At 39.0% G+C, this 21,491-nt stretch overlaps 1 protein-coding gene across 1 annotated transcript in view; it reads left to right on the top strand.

Annotated features, from left to right (window-relative positions):
• Positions 1–21,491, top strand: part of ROR2 (receptor tyrosine kinase like orphan receptor 2) — a 149,542-nt gene that overhangs the window by 92,283 nt on the left and 35,768 nt on the right. Inside the window, exon 2 of the mRNA XM_067316213.1 lies at positions 12,174–12,251. Coding sequence (XP_067172314.1) covers positions 12,179–12,251 — 73 coding nt within the window. The 5' untranslated portion in view covers positions 12,174–12,178. The remainder of the gene's footprint in view (positions 1–12,173; positions 12,252–21,491) is intronic.

Raw genomic sequence — 21,491 nt, 5'->3', positions numbered from 1 at the left:
GAGGACATTTGGATTGGCATGGTTGGCTTTTGCTTGCAAAACTTTATGGTGATGTATAACACAAGAAAGTAATACCTGTGCAAATATTTGCTTAAGGATAATGAAAACCACAGCTGTCCATTTTGATTAAGTAAACAGTGGTTGCAAGGGAATGTATCAAGTATAAAAGTGACATTTGGATCTGTGTGGAGTACCTGCTATGTATATTTTGAAATGTTCAGCGGTAAGAAAATGTATTAAAACAGAATACATATTTTTCCTAATCTTAGTTCGCACTGTAAGGAATATTCTTCTTCCTTAAAATGCTATCTCCAGCCAGTGCCAAAGCTGAGGGAAGCACGTTGCAAGTCCGAAGCGTTAGGAGCAGCGGGCAGCGTGCTTGGCAGTTGCTGGAGGAGCCGTCTGCTTTTGTGTGCTCCCTGCTTTAGGAGTGGAACCAATCAATTTTCCAGCAGTAAATATCGCTGGTTGCCCACAGCTTGTTCCACTGCCCTATCTGATGATGGCTGGAACAGTTTATTCACAGACGAGAGCTTTTTTGTTGTTGCCCTCGTTAAAAATAAGAGGCTCTTGCTTGAGGCGCGGTGCTTTTTTTTTGAAGACGTGCCTCGGAAATCTCGGTTACGTTCGTATGTGACTTTCGGACAAGATTTGTTCAATATACGGGTAAGAATTTAGGTCGTGGCTCAGCTCCATGAGCTAACCCTGCCGTCGAAAAGTAGGTTGTGCTGTTTCTAGCTTATGTTTCATGAAAACAGACGTTTTGTAGTCACGTTTTTATGGTGTAGCAGCAGAACTGACCCATGTGACCATCCAGCAATGGTGGTAGCCCTATCAGTCACACCAAACAAAAAGTAGGAAAGCTTCTAGTTTGTAAAACAGGAGTTTACACATGCAATATTCAGAGCTTTCCAGTGGGTAAATGCTACTTTTAAAGTGACTTTGTGTGTTGCACTGCACTTTGCATGCCCGTCGCTTTCAGGATTCGTTAAAATGGCAGTGTGGCCGTGGCCTTAGATGTTGCCATTGAAACTAGCTTGTAATAAAGTGATTATGGTGATTAACATCAGTTACAGGGGTTAAGCAGGATGATAGAGAAAGATAGTGGGAGCTCAGGATATCCCTGCCTGGCTTGGGGGAAAATGCAGTGGTTGGGTGCTTTGGAGCTGCCTGCGGGCGCGTGGCCGGGTTGTGCTGGGTGCCGCTGCTGCACCAGGCGCTCCTGCGCGGCGTTACAGCATTCAAAATGACCACGTCGGCTGCCGTCGGTGGGACGGTGACCAGGTTTGCGCTTAGCTGCTAGGCTGCCCGCCTGCCGCCGGCTGTGTAGATGTACATCTGGAAGCACTCTGGCCGTTCTGTTCTGCGCCTCAGGGCTCTCCTCTTCTTTTAGTACTATTTTTGAGGAAAGAGCAAACATCTGATATGCCATCTCTTCTCATGCAGGGAAGTGTTGCTTGGCTCTGTTAATTAAAAATGAATAAAGAAGAACTGCATGGAAGAGGTCCATTTAGACAGCTGAGCTGTTTTTTTTTTCCTCCTGTAGCAGTTAAGGTAGTTTCAGTAATAGGAGAAAGAGAAATGGGAGGGTTTTTTTAGGGCAGACAACCTCTTCTACTTCACTGTATGCACTCAGTTTTAATCAAACAGATTCTGCAGCAGAGGAAAAAGATTTTTCCAGTCTAGACTAACTGAGCAGCATGTTAGCAGAAATAGTTTGTGTTTTAGATAGAGAAAGTAAATAAATAATTCTACTCTGGGAATGTTTGGAAAGAAATAGCAAAACAAATCAATAAGTTGCCTTGTAAAATTTTCATTAAAATAACAGGATTGCACTCTTCAAGGATTAAAATATAGATCAGCTGTTTATTTCCTATGAACCCTGGAATCCCCCCTTATCTTCATTCTCCCCTTTTCTACACACTTACCCACCCACCCATCCACCAACACCAAGTTGAACTGTTAGCAGGGGAGAGAAATTCCTTTTTTTTCTGAGCATATATAGACCATCAATAATTACTGGCTATAAAGAGGGCTTTCACTAGAAAATTAAGATTTTTAAGAGGCTGATGTAGCAGCCAGGATACTTTTTTCTCTGTGTTAAAAATAATTTTGCTGTCTCCCAGAAATGAAACTGTTGTGTTTAACTTTATGCCAGCTGGTCATGCGCAAAACCTATAGCTGAAATAATGTTGACTAATGAGCAGCTGCTCCTCTTTGAACACAGTAAGCAGTGTTACATGCAGCAGGGCTTCGTAAAATCGTGTTCTAATATGACTTAGTGGAGACAAATCCCAAGAGGGTAATGCTCCAGAGAGCCAGAAATGTGCTTTTCTCTCTACCTGGGGCTTTTCAAAAATTGCGGGGCTAATTGAAGCTAAGAATCTAGGCATCTATTTAGCAAGTATTATTTAAGGATGAATATTGCGCTATCATCGGCTCCTTTGCCAGCTTTTGTTCCTCAGAATTGCGGTAAACCTCCAGGCTCACGTTTAGGCACCGATGTTTCCTGAATTAGTGGTTGGTATCAGGCCCCTGGGTTTGAGCATCGATTATTCATTTGTCTCCAGTGCACCCTTTGTGTCAGGAAGGTGGAGATTATAGTGCTTGCTCAAAAGCACTTTATCTCTCAAAAAATGCCCTGGCGTTGGTTCATATGAATGTGTTCTTTGCTCTCGGTATTTTCGGGAGAGCAGGGTGGCCAGAAGGATCCCTGTCTGCTAAGCCTGATGTTGCGTTTTCCACTTTTAAAACGTGATTAGAGAATGAAAATTAAACAAATTGTAGGAAGGATTTTTGTGCTTGTTGTGGTGGACCACGACAGGCAGTAGAACTAAGTGAGAATAACCATTAGGATACAGATTAGCAACTTCTGCTTTATATTCTCCTAAACTCGGTTGTGACCTGTGCTATTTTTGTATTACCTGCTAGACTGAGGTGGATTAATGTTGTTGTTTTGTTTCTGATACATGAAAGCACTTAAGAACATGCTTAGAAATAAGTATGCTTTCAAGTGTTCTGCCTGCCTAAGAGTGTCTTTCTGAATTGAAGCCTTAAAGATTTCAGCCTAAGGCTACAAACAGAACTGGTATTTTTGGATTCTGAGTTATTTTTCAGGGGAAAAAAAAAAAGAGCACCGTGAAAATCGTTGTTTTTCCCAGTTGATGGAGTGTTATACTCATAAATCATGATTATTTTCAGCCTTTTGGTTAGGACTATTTTTCTTTCGCAGCCAGGAACAGTAAAATAATCAATCACGTAATAATGCCACAGATAATTATCATGTTGCTTGGTGTTCTTTGAGCTACTGCAGGTGTGTTCAGCACCTCTGTTGGTTGTGTTTAAACAGTGATTTTACAGCTCAGGTGGTGAAGAGTGTTGGAATGTATACACAATTGCTTTACTTTTTTGTTTTTAACATAATGCATAACCAACAAGGACTGTTTGTTATAAAATCCAGAATCACTTGTATTTTTTTTTCCCATAGTTCAAGGCTTTTATATGTTCCTTAACATATTGACTTGGACTGCTCAACAGAGATATGGTTGCACAGAAAAGCTATGCCTGCAATGGCTTGATGGCCTTAATTCCATTGTTGCTAAATTAGAAATGGCAATGAAATGCCTTTGTGGTTTAAAAAGCCTCAAGTATTTAATGCTGTAAATACTGTAGGGTTCGCTCATACTTATTAAGCATTCAGAATAGCCTTATTGGCACAATTATGTCTTAATTTGTTTCCAGATAGGGTGTTTATCTTTTGCCTTTCTTGACCAGGTGCGAGGCTAGTACTCTGCAGCAGGCTGTAGAGTTTCTCCCTGTAGCGCCCAGCAGTGAAGTTTAACACTGGGATTGCAGGATCATTTGGAAGTGGCATAAATCATCACAGCCATCAAAAAGCTGCATCTTGCCTCCCCTCTGCCCTGCCCCTCCCTGCCATGCTGCTCCCATCCTCGTGCTGATGCAAGGGCTCCCTGTTTTTTGGTTTGGGGTTTTTTTTTCCCCCCCAAAGTTTTGCTGCAATGGGAACCGCATCAGGGAGCTAACCTCTCCCCCTGTGGGCACCGGAGGTACGAAAGATGAAGGGACGTATTCTGCAGAAGTGAGGTGGAGGTGGCCACCCACTTTTGAAAATCTCAGCAGACATCTGTCTGCATCTTTTGGCATCAGATACTTGCACCAAGCTGGCCTGGGGTGACTTGGCCAGGACTTTGCAGAAAGTCCTGAGAGCTGAGAATCAGATTTGGCTCTTCCTCAGTGCAGGCTCAGTCCCCATTTAATGAGCTCCCCTTGGTGTCGCGAAATAAGAGCAGCTGGATTTTATCTTAGCTTTATTAAAAGATTAATTTGGCTGCGAATTGGCGCAATAATTTATAGTCCATAGGTTATCTTCTTGAGAAGCTTGTTGGGCGCTGAAGATGGTAACTTAAAATGAGCATCTTCTCATCTGTAGAAGCTGTTTGTTTTTCTGTAATGTAAACAGCTATTAATGAGGGTTCCTCTGTGAACAAAATGAATGAAATCTGAAAAAAAAATTATCTTCAGTTTTGTCTCGCTAATGTGTCTGAACTCTTATTTTTAAGTAGCAAATATGATTTCAAGGAGGAAGAATCTAAAGTATGTAACAGCTTAGCTCAAAAATGAGAGTTGTATAAATGAAGGGGTAAAGACTGACAGTGAAACTGAAAATGCAGCTGTGTGGTTAATGCAAAATATGCATTAACTGTATGAGGCATTGAAATAAATCAAAGTATTTGCTGCACTCTCTGTAAGAATCCCTGGTAATTTTATTTTTTAATGACTTATTTGATTTAGTTCTTTTCGTGTTTACTTCATAGTACCTGGGGAGGTGCCTGGTTGATGAGTAAGAGGATAAACTGTACATCTTCAGTATACTTTTTTTCTGTTTTGGAGGTTCATTGCAGCTCTGTGGGGAACTCGAGAGTTGTTCCTTCTCTGCAGTTTTATCTGATGGCCAGCTGATATCTTTTATTGTGTTTTTGAGCGGTGTGATGCTAGGCTCATAGAGATTGTTTTATTAAATGAGGAAGATCCTGCAGGAGCTTGGTGAAATCTATAAAGTAGCAATTTCATCATGCACTTTACTAGTTTTGCAACACAGGCAAACTACTGTATCTTGCAGCAGTCTGGGAACACAAGCATTTGCACTAATACAGATTAATGCAACATGCAGATTTCCTCTTAATGAATTTAAGTGACAAGGAGTGTCAAGTTACAGGGTTTTGAAGCTGTGTTAAGATGCATTTGGGAAATGAGCTCTCACTGTTCAGAATGAAGATGATTTTATGTGTTTGCTTGGAATTTTATTTTAACTTAATGCAAAATTTTCTGTCCAAAACAAATAATGAAGCCCTTTTCATTGCCACATCTCCTAAAACTCAGATCTGTCCTTGTCCCCTTGTGTAGTTCCTACCTTTTGCCATAGGGCATTTTTCCTGATACTTACTGCAATTAAACCATTTCCATATAGCTATTAGGTAAAATAGAACAAAATCTAAAGAAAGGGAAATTTACAGTAATGAAACAAGAGATTTGCTTCCATGAGGAATGCTTATAAATTGTGGACATTTTTTCAATATAACTGAACCTTAGCTCTTGTAAAATGGTTTCTTCTTTGTGTTTTCTGCCAGCTTTCAGAAGGTTCTGTTACTTAGTGTCGGTCTTGCTTTAAACATATTTGTTTAACGTTATCTGGGGGGTTATTTTGCTGTTTTAACACAGCAGACATACAAAAGCTGACTCCACATCTCATTGTCTCCTAGTGAAGGCTCTTTATTACAATGAATTTAGCTGAAAGTCACTGGAAAATACTTTTTGGATGGCTAAAAAATAAATTTAAGTAGTTTAGCCAATCTCTGTGGTAGCTATGTCTCTGTGCCCTGCAAACAGTACGTTTTGCTCCTGACAGCAAGCCAAGCAAAGTCCGTTTTTAAGACTGCACGGTCGTCTGAGTAGAGCAACTGAAACAAAAAGCGCAGGTAATTTTCCCCACCCTCAGCTATTTTTATTTGAAACTACGGCAGTTAAGCAACATGCGCCGCAGAGGTCCCAATCTGCCACGGCTGTGAAAGGGCTGTACTGATTTTATGCTACTAACTGCGCCTTTTGTAGGCTATTCACCGCCCCGCACAGGTTTGCCAAGCCCACTCTGCGCCGGGTTGCCAGGGGCTGCAGATGTCGGAAAAGCGACGTTGCAATGAAAGGCCCTGATTCAGCGAGCCAAGTCGCCAGCCTCCCCCCGGCCAAAGTAATCAGATTGGCAGCCGAATCAAAGCATACAGTGGGCCCTTTGTCCGGGCACTCCAGAGGTTAGTAATTGACAGGATGGCAGCGCAGTTTTACGAAGAAAAGAACAGAATATTAGGCGGTATTAGGCTGAAGAGAGTCGGGGAGTGTTTGTTTTTATTATTGGAATGAAGTTAGAACCTGAGCTGAAGGTTACAGTAGTGAGAAGCAAAGGCTGCGCGTTGCTGTTTCAATTGGTAAATAGTTTCAGCTCCACGAATAGCATTATTGATAAGTGGAAGAAACAAAGAAAAATCAGTGGCTTCCCTAAATGTAGCTGTATGCAGTTGTTAGGATTGAAAGATTTATTCTTAAGCTTTGGGAATTAGCATACGATGACAGAGGAATGGTTGTTTTCCTCATAGAATCATAAGCCTGGGAAGGATCTTGAGAGGTCCTCCTTCAGCCTGGCAAAAAGAAATATTGACGGTATCTATGCAATATCACATGCTATCGAAGCTTGCCTAATGGTTGCCCCGTCGTTGAAGACCTGTAGAGATGACTTTGTTGCCTATTTGTGCTATCTGCACCAGTGCTATGCTCTCCATACTATTAGAAAGCTTTTCCTGATGTCTAGCAATAAATCTTCCTTGTTACAGTCTAAGTCCATTACTTCTGGTTTCATCCACCCTGGAAAATTTCATCCATGGGGACCTATGTATTTGAAGAATGCTAGCTTTCAGTCCATGCTTAATTTTCTCTCCTTCCAAGTAAGCAGCCTTAGTCATTCATTTCTTCCTTGCATTAGTCATGTTTTCTAGACCATCCTCATGGCCCTAGTTGTGGTCTTTCAGTTTGACCCATATCTACCTCGAAACATGAGGCACAACACTGGAGAAAGCACTAACGCCGAGCAGACGGGAAGGATTGCTGCTGGTTATATGTCCCGGTCTGATGTTTGCCTCATTTGCAATAGCTTGTGATTGTTGACTCTTGCTCAATTCTAATCCATGTAAGCCAATTCAGTGATGGCTTTTATGTTGGTTATTACTCATCTCTCTGCTTTATTGTAAATGCTTAAAAATAACTTATTTGTTCTATTATTTTTTTCCAGGAATTGATGTTAAGCTGATAGGTCTATAATTCTCTGGCACTCCTTTTTACCCTTTTAATAAATAGTAGGAACTATTTGTGCAATTTCCAGTCTTTTAGGATCTCATCTGCGCTCTGCAAGAACTGAAAGACAGCCATTAACATTGCATGACATTGCATCAGCCAGCTCTTAACTGCTCTAAATTAATCAAGCGCCCTCTGGTTGAATATACCTGACTCCATTATTCTCTTTCTGCTTGAGGCGGAGGCCTTGTCTTGTCCCTGCTAGCAATTATGATAACCACCCGCTTGTGACTGGCTTTTTTAGTGAAGATTAATGCATTGTTTTTATGTCTGTTTAGAGCCATGAACATTTGGAAGTCTGTTCATCGCAATTACCTCTCAAATACCGAATGATCTCTGAACTCCTAACCATTTCAGAAGCAAAAAGTGAATTCTTATATGATGAATGGTGTATGCCCTGTGAGTTGACATCGTGATCATTCGGGCAATTTGGTTTTCAAATGTGTAAAAGGACATGCCTGTCTCAGTATTACAGGATGCGTACTTGTGTGTGTCCTTGGTCATCAGCACCCAAAATGCGGCAGTGGGGCTGCCTCCTCTGGATTCCTTCTCAGGAAACAAATCTTCCTTATATTCCACCTTACAAGTGTTGTCTTTTATTTTTTAAGAGAAGGGGATTGAAAAAAGCAGGGATGATTATTTATATTCAAATTGGAGAAGGGTTTGCTATATTGCTTGTTTTCTTGCTGCAGTTTACTGTAATAAGCCAAAGAGAGAGAATATTAACTTGTGTTTTATACATCAGAAATATGGGATATTGACTTTAAAGATGCTTTCTCTTTTGGTAAAACTAACAGTTTGGGTTTTCCTTGAAATTCAAATAGCTCGCTTTATTGCCCAGAAAAGTTAAGAAATATCTTTATTCAATCTGCATTCAAGCCAAGTTCTGGTTGTTTTGGAGTCCCATCTGCTGCTGCAGTGTGCAGCGTTAGAGCCTTCTGAGGAGGACACCACTCATCTTTTCTACCTGATGCTATTACTGTGAATGTAGTTTGAAGAAAAATGTTCAGAAATAAGCAGTGATGCATTTAAGTGTGTGAGCACAGAACATATCTAAGCTAAAAACGTGAGAGCAACTGTACTGGAGGAGACCAGAAGTCCATCCAACCCTGCATCTTGTCTCTAACAGCAGCAAAAAGGAGATGCTGAAAGAGAAGCACAAGAACAGGGCTTATATAATACTTCCTCTGAGATTTTTCCTAGCCTCCAACCATTTTTGTTTTATAATAGCTGTTTGTAGGTTGCTGTTAATTTGCAAGTATTATGGTTTGCTCACTTGCAAGTTACCTTTTTTTCCCTAGTATTGTATGACAATGCTGTAGTTGTCATATATATGCAAAAGATGCGACTATCCAGTGTCTATTATCTTTGCATCTGAAATCAATTTATTAAACAGTTAGGATTTATCTTAACAGTAGCTGCTTGTTTGTCGAGGCTGACAGACGTGGAAGTCAGACATCTAAAGTTACTTTTGTGTATTTTTTCCCATTCTGGCAGCAGGAGAGCATGTAAAAATGCCAGGAAAATATATGAAAATAGCAGGAAGAAAAGCAAAATGAGATACCCAGGCTGGAAACTTGGAAAATGGGAAAAGGGATCTAAGATAAAAATCAGAGATGTAGGCAGAAGCACAGTTGTGTAGGGGTCCTTAAAAAAAGTATGAGGGTGCAGACTTGTATAAGTCAGTAAGGCACATAATAGGGTTGCATCTGCTCTACAGTTGGGGGAATGAAGGAGAGGAGGCAACAAGGATTACTATCTGTTGGGCACAGCACCATGGTCTCACTCATAGCCAGAAAAAATGCACTGTTAGGAATTCAAAATCAGGAAGACTAAAGAGAATTATTCAACAGGAGTGGACAGGACTTTTCCTCTGAGCAGTTCTTTGACTGCAGGATTCTTTTATACTGATTAACTCAAGAGGAAGAAGCTTTCTTTGGTTGTAGTGACTTGTTGGTAATCTGATCCAGCAGCATTTATGGTGTAGAAAACTTGTAATTTTTCATGTTGATAATAACTTGATAGTATCTTAAATTGGAGTTCAGAAACTTCAGGGTTAAGACTGAGAGTGCATAATAAATGTGGGCTAAGTGGAATTTTGCAGTTTAGAGTATAGAAAACATAAATATTTCCTTCATAAAAAAAACCAGTTTGGGTGAAAGATCTGTTTTTACAGAATGCACAAAGGATTTTCAATTTTTATGTTGCTTAGTCATCAAGACTTTGCTGGTAGGTGCTGTCTGTGGTTTGTAATTATCCTTTCTGATAAGGCACATCTGGAGATAAATGTTCCTGCCAGACATAAACATGGCAAGCAGAAGAATGAATCACACAAAACTATTGAAATGTTTTTCAAATCAGCAACCGCTTTTGTCTCGTTCCATCTTTAACTGAAAAGCTTTAAATAATCAAGAGATACGGCCCTGGGAAGGAGGGAAAGGAGAGGAAAAAAATTCTGCATCCATTTCTCTAAATTTTGAATGTCTTTTCCTATTACGAATCCCACTAAATGACTAAAGGAATGACTAAACCACCAGAAGAAAAGTTGAGTGCACAGCATTAAAGCAAAAGTGGCATTCAGATCATGGGCAGCTGGGAGTCTGGAGAAGGACTGAATCTAAGCTAATCAGATGTCCCCGAGAATGGGTTTCTGTAAATTATATGTTATCCCGTAAATCCTGGTGGATTCTGATCGCCTGAACGGGCCGAGTGCATGTGGCCTGAAAGAACAGTCACTTGTCCTACTCTGCCTGTTATTCCAATGTCTCATCCGAAATCTTGGTTTTAACTCCACTGCATCTGGTAAATGGTGGTGTCCCATTCTGAACTCCTTGTGGGACCTAGAGGAGGTCAAGCAGAAGCAAGGGAATAAAGGTGAACTTGCCGTGCTGCCCCCACGGTGAAACAAGGTTATTTATCTCTACTATCATGCATTTATCAGTTCACCCCAAATCAAACAAATCAGCAAAACCTCTGTATAGTAGAGACTCAGGCTTTGAATCTGCCTCATGCCCTGCGCTTCACTCAGGGGTAAAGACCAACTGGGACAGGATTGGCAAGGGCAATTTAAGATGCCACAGCCTTTGGCCACCCGTTTCCCATTTCTCCCTCCCTTTTGCAGAAGCAAATTTCTGTAGCCCAGGACTAGGAACGATAGATGATGTCTGTCCATGCCTCAGCTGTTCCAGTTCAAAGGAGTGTGTCTTACCATGGATAGAGCCCTATTTTCCCCATTACTCTCACTGTGGTGACTGGGAACGAGCTCACAACTCACTTGACATCAGCACTGTGGGGCTGGTAGCCTCAAGCAGTGGGAGAAGAAGGGAGAGATGGAGTAATGACAAGGTGGCAGTAATGTCACAGAATAACTTCAGACCCACTGCGCAGTAGAGGATGTCTCTGCTTCCAGTGTTTCACCTGGTAAACTTAAAGGCAAATTGTCTAAGCCATCTGTTCTCAAATAACGGGCAAAAGTATAACAGGAAAAAAAAAAAAAAGACAATCTCAATTCTTTTCTTCTTTAACAGTGTGGGGGGAAGATAGAGATGGGCCTACCTGTGTGTCACTGCTGTGACTTGGAGCCAGAACGTTGTCGTGGGGTTTATTTACTCTGAAGGAAGGGGAATGGGCACAAAAGGAAGAGTGAGAGCCTTTTATCTAGTGCCAGTTTGCACACCTGCCAAAGCACTACCTACAACGAGTTTCAGATTTGTCACTTCGGATGCTGACAGCCTTAGATTTGCGTGCTGTGTCTTGGCAATTTGCTGAAGCAAGCAGGGACTTAGATATCTAAATCCTGCCATCTGCACCCACAGGCAATTGCCGCTGCAGGACAGCGAGTACAAATTACTGAGGATACAAAAATATAGGCGATGTCATTTGAGAAGTTGTTTTAGTAAAAGCAACCCTGTAACTTTATCTGACTTATAAATTCAGCTCTATTGCTTATAGAATGGTATTTTTAAAAGGAAGAAGGGCCAGGAAAACCCAGAGTTTATAATTAGTCAAGTGTCTGTAAGATCTGCAAGAGCAAAACACCCTGTCAGTGTTCTCTGTGGGAACTGTGAGCTAGCAAACATTTTTTGTAGCTCGTGCTGAGATATTTTAGATACATCTAAGGAAGACAAGCAAAAAGATATTCATTTCATCGCCATTAGGAATACTTGGGTGGTGGTGATGAGTTCAGTATAGTTCAGTTTCTGGAAAAGTGATAAAATCATCAGGGAAAAATACTAAATTTTACTAAATTATACTAAAAATACTAAGCTCTCCTTTGTGGGGCATGTCATTTAGAGGTGTGTTGCAGCATAGGATAAGAAAGCCAGCAGAGATGATGAGTCTAACCTGTGAAAATAGAATTTGAGTTACTGTAAAATAATTTCAAAAGCAGATTTATGCCCTTTTGTACTTGTGATGGTCAAGCAAGTTCTGGTACTGCTTAGGTTGCTGGGCCTCTGCTGCTTCTGGAAATGTTTGATTCCTTTGTAAAATTGTGTGAATTTTATTTAGGTGAGAACTGGAATGTATTTTCTAATGCTGTCAGCGAAGCATAAGTTGTTCCACAGAACTGCATACAGGAAAGCTTTCTAATATGCAATGGATAAATCCTGATCTCCTTGTTAGTAGGTGTTTCCAGTGTGCTGCTGTGAGACCAGGATTTGGACTGAATGAGTTGCAGAACTCACCATCTTAATTCTGTTGAAGAGGAGAAAGACCTCAGACCTAAATTCAACAATTCTTTTTTTTCTTCCTAGGCGAAATGGAAATTCCAGATTCAAATGACCCCTTAGGTCAAGTGGATGGACTTGAGAGACCAATTCCAACACCCAAAGGTAAAATTAATCATAGTTCCAATACTCTTTTTCTTTTTTCAAGTGTAAGCATACTTTAGAATCCTGTTATTATATGTTTGCTTGATTTACCTGTGAATAAATGTCTGTGAGAAAGGTAGCCTCACACGACTTCATACTCTTGACTCTAAGCAGGGATATTAACTAGGTTTCAGGAGTCTATAAAAAATAATTTTTAAACATGTTCTTAAGGCATATGCTGAGGCATTGGATGATTGACCAAATACAGAGGGCTGTTGTAATTACCTGCCATATTGTCTCTCAGGTGGCTGCCAGGAAAAGAATTTGAATTTTTTAAGTACCACATTGGGTGTCTATGTATAAATCTAAAGAATCAGTATCTCTGAATATCTTTGTTTTAGATAATTAAGTCTAACCCATGACAACATAAGAATACTTACTTTTTAAGTAGCTCTGAATGTTAGTGATTTTTTTAAAGCAGACCATAATAGCAAAATTTCTGGTAATTTGTTGGTGAGCTTAAATTTACATTATACTTTGTCACACTTGGACCATAGATCCAATTTCTATTCTTGTTTCTGTAAGTTTTCTCATTAACAAATGTGCATCTTTACTGCAAACTGTGATTCCAGTTAAGTGGTGCAACTTCCTAAAGTAGAACAATTTCAGTGTTTTACCTGAGAAACACATGTGAGACAGAAGAAATGCAAGATTAGTTTTTAGCTTTCTTAATTGTGATACAGATTTTTCTTGGTATGGATCCACTGTTACAGTAAAGTCAACCCTTATAACTTAGCAAAAATGACAGATAGTTTCATTAGCATGAAGAACTTGACCTGCTTTCTGCCTTATCATTAGCAGTCTCAGCAAGATAAGAACATGTTGAAGTCTAAAAAGCTCTGCGATACTGGCCAGACTTTCCCCTTGGAGTTTCTCTTTCAGGAGAAGATAAAATTTTGAGACCTTGGAATATGGTTCCTGCTCTCCTAGTATCTCATATAATGTAATCCTTTCTATTGTACTTCACCTTAAAGCTAGTTACACTGCTACCTTGGTTATGCCTATTGAAAGATTGTTCAGAACCTTCCATTAATTTTCCATTACTTTCTATCCTTAACTAGATAGAAAAAATAGCATGGATTAAAAAAATGGCATGTTTACTTTTGCATGTCTCTAACTAGGTTCCTTGTGACCATCGACGTGGGACGCTGTGCCCTTCCCACGTGGGAGGAAGACTCAGTGCACTCCTCTTCCCAACCCTCTTCCTGTTCCTGAAGCTCACAAATTATTTTAAACTGTTGTTCTCTGTTATGGGAATGAATTTCAGTAACACAGTCATTCCTGCCAGCAGCACTGCATGCTATAGCTGTTTTATCCACTCCACACTCAAGTACCCACTACTTCTCATGGCAGAGGGTCCACGTTTAATCTTTAACTGCATCCAACAGGCTTGTTTACTTGGCAAGTTAGTTCCATTCTGCTCTTTTGTTATGTCTGGACTTTTAAGACTGCAGACATGAAAGAAAATGATTTTTTATGTGGCATTGCTTGGTTAAATTCTTGCCCAGAAAGGAGTTGCAGTTATTTCCTTTTTTTTATGCAGGGCCACAGGCAATACCTGTCTGAGGAAGTAATTAATCACATCTCAAACATTTCTACATCATAAGGATTTTGTATTTCCTTCAGAAAAAAAAGAGACCCTTGTTCTTATATGACTCGTTGCTATAGAATCACTAGCTAGTTTCCAGCAAGCATGGTCTAGAAATGGTCTCATTTTGCTCCTCTTTTGTGGCTACAAAATTCTCCAAGTAAGCAAAAATCCTTTGGTTTGTATTTTTTGTTTCTTTGGTTTGAATCTTAACCTGTGTGTTTCTATATCATACCACAAATGCATGAAGCTTTTGTTTTAAGAATCATTGCACAGTTCTATTTCAGACTTTGTGCATACCATGAGACCCTTAAAAAGAGTCCTACAGCTTCTTACATCACATCATCTTGCTTTCCTTTCTTGAGAAAAGTTTAGTTAGCCTGATTTGCTTTTGACCTCTATTCTTTCCTTTCTCCTTGATGGCAGAATTGACACAAAAGAGGCTTGAAAATAATAGTAGATAGGCCTTAATAGTGACAAAAGTTTGATCCACTTTAGAAGAACTAAGTGTAGATCAACGTCTCCTCCAAATCCTCCAGAAGTCTTGAAAAATGATTCTGTCCCCGAAGAAGTAACAAGGTTAAGCAAGATATTATTAATTGTGTGCATTTAAAAAAGGTTGCACGTGTCTTCCTTCAAGTGAAACTAGCCTTCTAAAGTTGATGGGATAGGACCATGACTTTGCCAGGGCTTTAAGGAGAATTTACTTGTACCCATTTCCTTTAACTGAGCACCTGAAATGCCAGAACAAGGCTGCCTCTGAGCTCGGTTTCACTCAGAACCAGCGTAGAGCAATGAGCTTTTGCTATGGAAGAACTGGGGTCTACTGGGTATGCTGGAATAAAAATAAAGGGGTTTGAAAACAAATCTCCCCCCACACCAGTGAATCCTTGCAATGGTGGTCCTTTCCTCAGATCTTGATCTCAATCCAGTGACTGTTAGTGGCTTTCTGTGTTAGAACAAACCCTTTCCTGGTTCCTGAAAAATCTCTTTCCACCTGCTCTGAGCTGGGACTGTGTCAGCTCCCTCCTCCTCTCCAGAAACATCACAAGCAAACTAAAGAGTTGTCAACTGTGTCACAAGTGGAAACCAGCTGGGTTTTTTTGGTAATGAGTACTGCTGGTGTGCGCAGCGTTACATAGGACATCAGAGAGGAATTCACTGCTCACAATTTCATACTCTTAAAACATACCCAGGGAAGGAATTAAAGGGTCCGGTACTGACCCTTCATACATGTATGAGCTGCCAGTAAAATCTTATATCAGAAATGCTGTCTGGTGGCAGAGGTGTTGGAGCAATACACTTTAATGGTCAAAGAAGTACATAAGTAAGGGCAAATTGCAGCAGCTGAGATGTTCAGTGAGGTGAAATGCTCTGGGAGACACGATGCTTCAAGCCTCTGACCTTCAGTGTGTGGCTTCTCCACAAGTCAGTCCAGGAACTCTAGCTCCTTTGGAAAGGCTCTTGTCTTTTCATCTCTTTCTCTCTCGCTCGCTCTCTTTTTTTTTTTTTTTTGACTGAATGAAGATGTTGAGCTCTTGTTCAACATACTTCTTTTTTCTAGTTACAGGCTTTTTTTCTTGTTAAGAAAAACATATACAATAAAACCCATTTATGATTGGACTGTCCTGGTTGCTTTGATTTGAAATGAGGTTACATGTCAGGAGTCATTCGTATATACTCCCTAGGTAGTGACTTTTCATCTGCACGACTGGTGACCCTAAGGACAGTGCACACTCCAACTGCACTGTTGTGTCCCCCCCAAGATCTGTTCCTAAATAGGCAGCAGCCTGGGACAGAAGGTAACTCTCTGTTCACAAACTCCACTGAGAGCTCAGAAAGCAAGACCATACTACCCAGTAGACTTCGAAAACAGGGCTAGGTAGATGCTCAGTCCTTTAAATATGGGAAAATATTGCTCAAAAATTAATTTCCTTCTGCCAAGAGGACAGAGCTAACCTCACTGTCTACACTGGTTTCGGAGATTGTGGGGGACCATGTTCAGCTTGTGGCAATGTTTCAATAGTAATTCTGCTTCATTCCTGAATTGACTGTAATTTGTTCTAAAGCACATCTGAAGTGTCCAGCTGCTTGTTTAAGTGCATGTGATCCAAATTGCTTTATTTTACATGCTTGTGACTGCATTTTTATATATTGAGATCACACATAATATGGAAGACTGGGTGCAAATAATGTGATTAAATTATGCTGTAAAGGTATCACTTCATCTGGAAACACTATGTAGCGATACCTAATTCAGTGCAGTTTCCTTAACTGCTCACGTGTATTTTAGGAGGGCTGCCAGCTGCCCTTCCATCTGCTAACCTGGCTCCAATGTGTTGCTGCAGATTGCTCATCTTCATGTGGTGGTTAAATACAGAGGGAGAGGGGTGAAGACTTGGGGATGGTGTTTAGGAAGAGGGGCTGTGCAAGAAATTAGGAGTCTTAGATCTTTCTCCCCTCCTTATTAGGATGGTATTTCTCAGTGTTTTTCCAGAAATGGCTTATTTGTGGAGGGAATCACTTTACTGGACTCCAGGCACCAGCTAAGGTGTGCTGGTTTGACCCATGTCTCCTAAACTCTTGTACTTACAGCAGTATTGCTGTACACGTCTCTAGAAAGAATGCTTTGAATTTTAGTAACTTTTACCTTTGTTTCCTCTTATGGTTGCATTTGGTTCTTTTATAAACCAGAACACTGTGGCACACTTTGATATTCTTTGTGTGCTACCTGTCAATTGTCTGAATATTTTATGCTTGTTACTCTGTTCATAAGAAGACATTATTTGTACCGGTAAGTTTAATATTAATATGTTAATATTCTGCCATTCCATAGGCTAAAATATTTTCTTTGTGTGTGTAGAATTTTTCTTATTTATTAACAAAAAAAAATTATGTCTTATTATAGGAAATGATTGAATTGTCTCCTAATGGAAATATCATTACTTGAGCTACTTAAAATGTTTTCCAAAAAAAACCCCTTTTTAATTAGAAATGAGATTTCATTAACCTGAAAAAAATGCCATTATTGAAGTTAGTCATTTGAAAAAAACTTGAGTGAGAGAACTCATGTTCTTTTATTGATATCTGAGAATGTGAAGAAAGGGTTATTCGAAGGCAAAAAAATAAAAAAGAACAGGGAGGGAGAAAAAAAGAAAAAGCAAGCGGCTGAGGGAATGAAAATACCACATTGCTTTTTAAACAAATGGTAATGTATGTTTTATTTTTTAATGGTTTTGAACATTGTATCAAAATACTTGGAAAGTTTTAACAGATGATTCTAAAAATGCTCTAAATTATATGCAGTTATGCAGACAGAAAATATTTCTTTTTAAGCAGCTGAGTTTAAAGTTTTTAACATTTAAAGCTAACAGATGAGTTTATGGATTTTTTTGATTCTTTGATTTAAAATTATTTTATATATATATATATATATATATATATGTCTTATCTAGAAAGATGTGTTCTAAAAGATGATAAAATACAAGTGTAATTATTATTGTTGCTTCCTCTGAAGAGGTTGCTTGTATTTTCAAATATCTAGCAATTTAAGACTCAAACTTTCCATCCCTTTCTCAGAAATTAGACATTTTATATGTTTGTTTCCCTTATGTGGTACAGGAAGAAAAGGGAATCAACTGTTCCACGAAAAGGCACAATTATCTCATTCCCCTAGCAGGGCGGGAACATGGGAAGACATGTAACTTGGAATCGTATCCTACAGATTTACCACTTAGTCAATGTGTAAATTTGGCAAGCCACTTAAGCACTCCTTGCTTTAATTTCCACATTTGGAAAATAAGGTTGACGATATTTTCCCATCTCATGAGACTCTAACATGCATAAATCGTTAGGAGTTCCCAGATAAAAAGAGTTTAAAAATTTTAATAAGTACTACGAACATATTCAAGGACCCATCTTGAAGCTGTTGAAAATCAGTATTGCATAATTATTTTTAAAATCAATAAAGGCAAAAAGGAACAAAAAGAAGAATAGAAATCAAAACTCAAAGCAAAATCAGATAAACCAGAATTAATTTGATTCAAAATAGCTAAAGAGATTTAAAAATATATGTATATATATTTTTTTAGAGGACAGATCCAACTTGTAAATCACAGCTAAGGTCTTAAAAAAAACAGAAGCAGGAACAATCATTTTGTATTATGTTTATGCTATGCTTAGCACAGAAGGTTTGAACTTATAACATGGACTTCTAAGTGCCAGAATAATATAAATAGAACTAAGAAAAATAATATGCATATGGGGACACAGTGACAGTTGCATCCTTTATGGTTTTAGCTTAATACCTGTACTTGTGCATATGACAATAATTCGACATTCCTATTCACGTGTGGGAAAATTTTACTTTTATATTCTTGCCAAAACACACAAAATGGCCCTTTCCTCTTAATCTGAATTTGCTGTGGGATTCTGTTTGATATATTTATATCAAATTTATTTCTTTTTAAAACATGAAGGACTGGCAACCTAACAAAGGCATTTCAAAGTATGAAAGAGTTTTGCCAACATTAATGTCAGTTATTTCCCTAAACTATTCATAGGGTACGTTAGGGTATCATACTATAACATAATATATAGATTAAGTTCTATTATCCTTTCATAACATCTTGACAGAACGGTTTTTACTCTGTTCAAGCAAAACAAACTGTTAGTATCATTTGTAAACTATGCTGGAAACCATAACAAAAGCGAAATTTAATTTAGAGCACCTCTGCCCAGAGCAAATGCAGAAATATCCATCAGAGGGCTTTTCCCTTTGAAATACTTTAAGCGTACAGATGTCCAAGCCAAAGACCACTGAAGGCAAAGGAAGTGTTTTCCCTCATTTCAGGGGGTCGTGGACAAAGGCCACTATAGAAAATAGTCTATAACAAGAATTGTTATATAACGGAGAAAACTGCTCTCCATTATACTCAGATTAAAAAACAAAATCTATTTGAATAGCCATATCCCAAAGGAAGTATAATTGTTTGTAATACGACATTTACTTAGTATTACTATTTAAACATAGTGAGCCCAAACCACTTTAAAGAGAGTATTTATTCTATGTTTCATAGGTATGTCAGTATTAAAACAGACTAGTAAATCTGTTCCAGGTTAAAAAAAACCAAAACGGTTGTTTGGTACAAAATACAGGACTCAAGTTAAATAGAATACAAGTTCTAGTGCTTTAATTTTCCTCCGTATCTGGCCAAATGGGTATTTATTACAAGGGAGAGAGAGATCCGTTGCAAAAGTTTGCTTCACATGTTGCTGGGTATTCTTGAGGTGCCCAAGTCAGCGTAGGAAACAGCTTGTTCTTACCCCAAATCATTGCATCAAACCGGAAGCCGCACCATATTTGTGGCGTGCCATGCATCATAAAAAGCAACTGCTCATTATCGCCGCAGAAATTAAATAAGGAAAACATTCTTAAGAATACAGGCGGTTAAATTTTCCACTCTGTTTGAAAGATTTGCAATTATGGGTTATCTAAAGCGGATTCCAAATAACAGGGCAGCTTAACAAATGGCTGGCCGCTCTGTCGCACAATTACTTCAGATTTAGTAAGTATATAAACACCAGTCTTGGGTATCATTTCTCGAAGAGGAAATGAAAGTCCCGAATAAAGCCTGTGCACTTGGGGGTATTGGGCCAGGCAGTGGATGGGTAGCGTGTCACGCTAATGTTTCTGAACTTCTCTGCCAAACTTTGAAGAAAACACTAGTGCTGCAAAGTTCAGCAGGTTAAAATATTTATTACTCCATTTGTAATAACTGTAGTTTAAAACACTGCAGAAAATGCCTGTAAAATTGGCAGGAGAAATAATGAACTAAAGCCAAATTCTGACCTGCAGGAAATGGATTCAGTTACACTGACTCCAGGGGAAGTGCATCTAATCACACCTGAATTTGGCCATAAATCTCTGGCATTGCTTTCTGTGATAATAGTTTTGTTCTAGTTATTAACAGGATCTGATTCATAAATTCATGTGAAATATTCTGGGTTGCTTCAAAGCTACGGGCCAAATTACTTCCTACAGTAACTCTAGTTTAACCGGAATAACAGCGAGGCTTAACCTGGAGTTTGATCTTGAATTAATGACATTCCTTGGTCCTAATAAGTGAATTTAATAGCTATTTTCAGCTATCTTCCTCTTCTCTTCCTGGCCCTACTCTGTGGTTCAGCTGCACCGTTTGAGAATAAACTACAGATCACCATACAGTGACAAAACAAGGGTTTTTCTTTTTCTTTTTAATAATGAGTTACAGGTGAGATGGTCAGGGAAACTCCTTTTCCACTTTGTAAGTAGGATGGGTCATGCTTCCTAATAGAAATGCTGATGTATGTAAATTGCTAACTTAAATAAATAAGCTTTAGTAAATTGTTTCTATTCCACGTAATAACAAGGTAATATGCCGATTTCTGTCACCTACAAGAATGTCATCTTATTAATTCTAATTCTACAGTTGTAAAATTTGACTGTAAACCACAATAAATAAGCATGACATTTCAGAAAACATTTGGGTGCTCTTTCTCCTTTTTTCTTTTTTTTTTAACCAGGTATTGAAGGTCTTTGAAAAACAAATGTCTCTTGTGTTCTGTCAAAAGGTTTTAAATTCCACTAAAGGTTTGTAGGCTAAGAGCAGGGAAAACTGAAGTGAAGTTACAGACAGACTAATTTATCATTTTATGAGAAAAGAGGGCAACAAAATATTTTTCCTGTAAATTTGCAATGTCGTATGGATATCTTAAGTCTTTTGTTTTTACTTCATTTTCTGTGTGCACACTAAATTTACACTTGCCTGCACTGTATTTCCATACTGTCTGTCAGAGCATGATTTCTTTTGAAAGGCCACTTGTAGACAGCAGTGTAATACCCAGTAAGACCCAGATTTCCAGCAAAATGTGGTTTTCCCAGTTCATTGTATTCTGATGTTTCTTCTACCACTTGCTCACCTCTCCAGCACTGTACCTAGCCATTACAGAGGAATTGAGGTTCATGGTCATGTCAAACATAGATCAAGGCAGAGCATCAATTTTCTCCAGGTATTTCAGCAAGTAGACTGAGAACGTTGACCATTACATTTCTGGTGTTGGACTCCTGCACAGTAAAATGCTATTTCCAAATCAAGCAGATGCCAAATAGTCTACCTGATGGGAAATGGCACATGTAGACATGCATCAAAGTCTTACCAGTTATAATGTATTGGTAGTATTTTGCATTTTTGGATCCAGATGACATAAAAATGTGGTGTAATGTAAAGTATGCTTAATGCTCTGTGCCTAGTTAGTGTAAATCCAAGCAAACCTGTGAGCATGACAGCTGGATGCTATTCTTACTTGTTTTGACTATCTCACTATTATTTCAATAGAACTACATGCTTTCAAGCTCTCAACATGTGATGAGTCAGTTGCAAGACTTCTAACACCAAATTAACTTTAACAATAACAGATAAAAATTTTGACTGCCGAGTTTTTTACAGTGTTCTTCCATTTGTTATTCCTTTTTTACCACTTGAGATCATCAATACAGCACGCACGTTTTTTTGACAAGCCTTTCAGCTTTCAACAGCTCACAAATTAGTAGCTTTTGGCTCCCATTTATAAAA

Source organism: Apteryx mantelli, chromosome Z (genome assembly GCF_036417845.1).
Source record: "Apteryx mantelli isolate bAptMan1 chromosome Z, bAptMan1.hap1, whole genome shotgun sequence".
NCBI classification, from domain to species: domain Eukaryota; kingdom Metazoa; phylum Chordata; class Aves; order Apterygiformes; family Apterygidae; genus Apteryx; species Apteryx mantelli.
The sequence above is the reverse complement of the archived record's forward strand: the minus strand, read 5'-3'. Positions and strand labels throughout refer to the sequence as shown.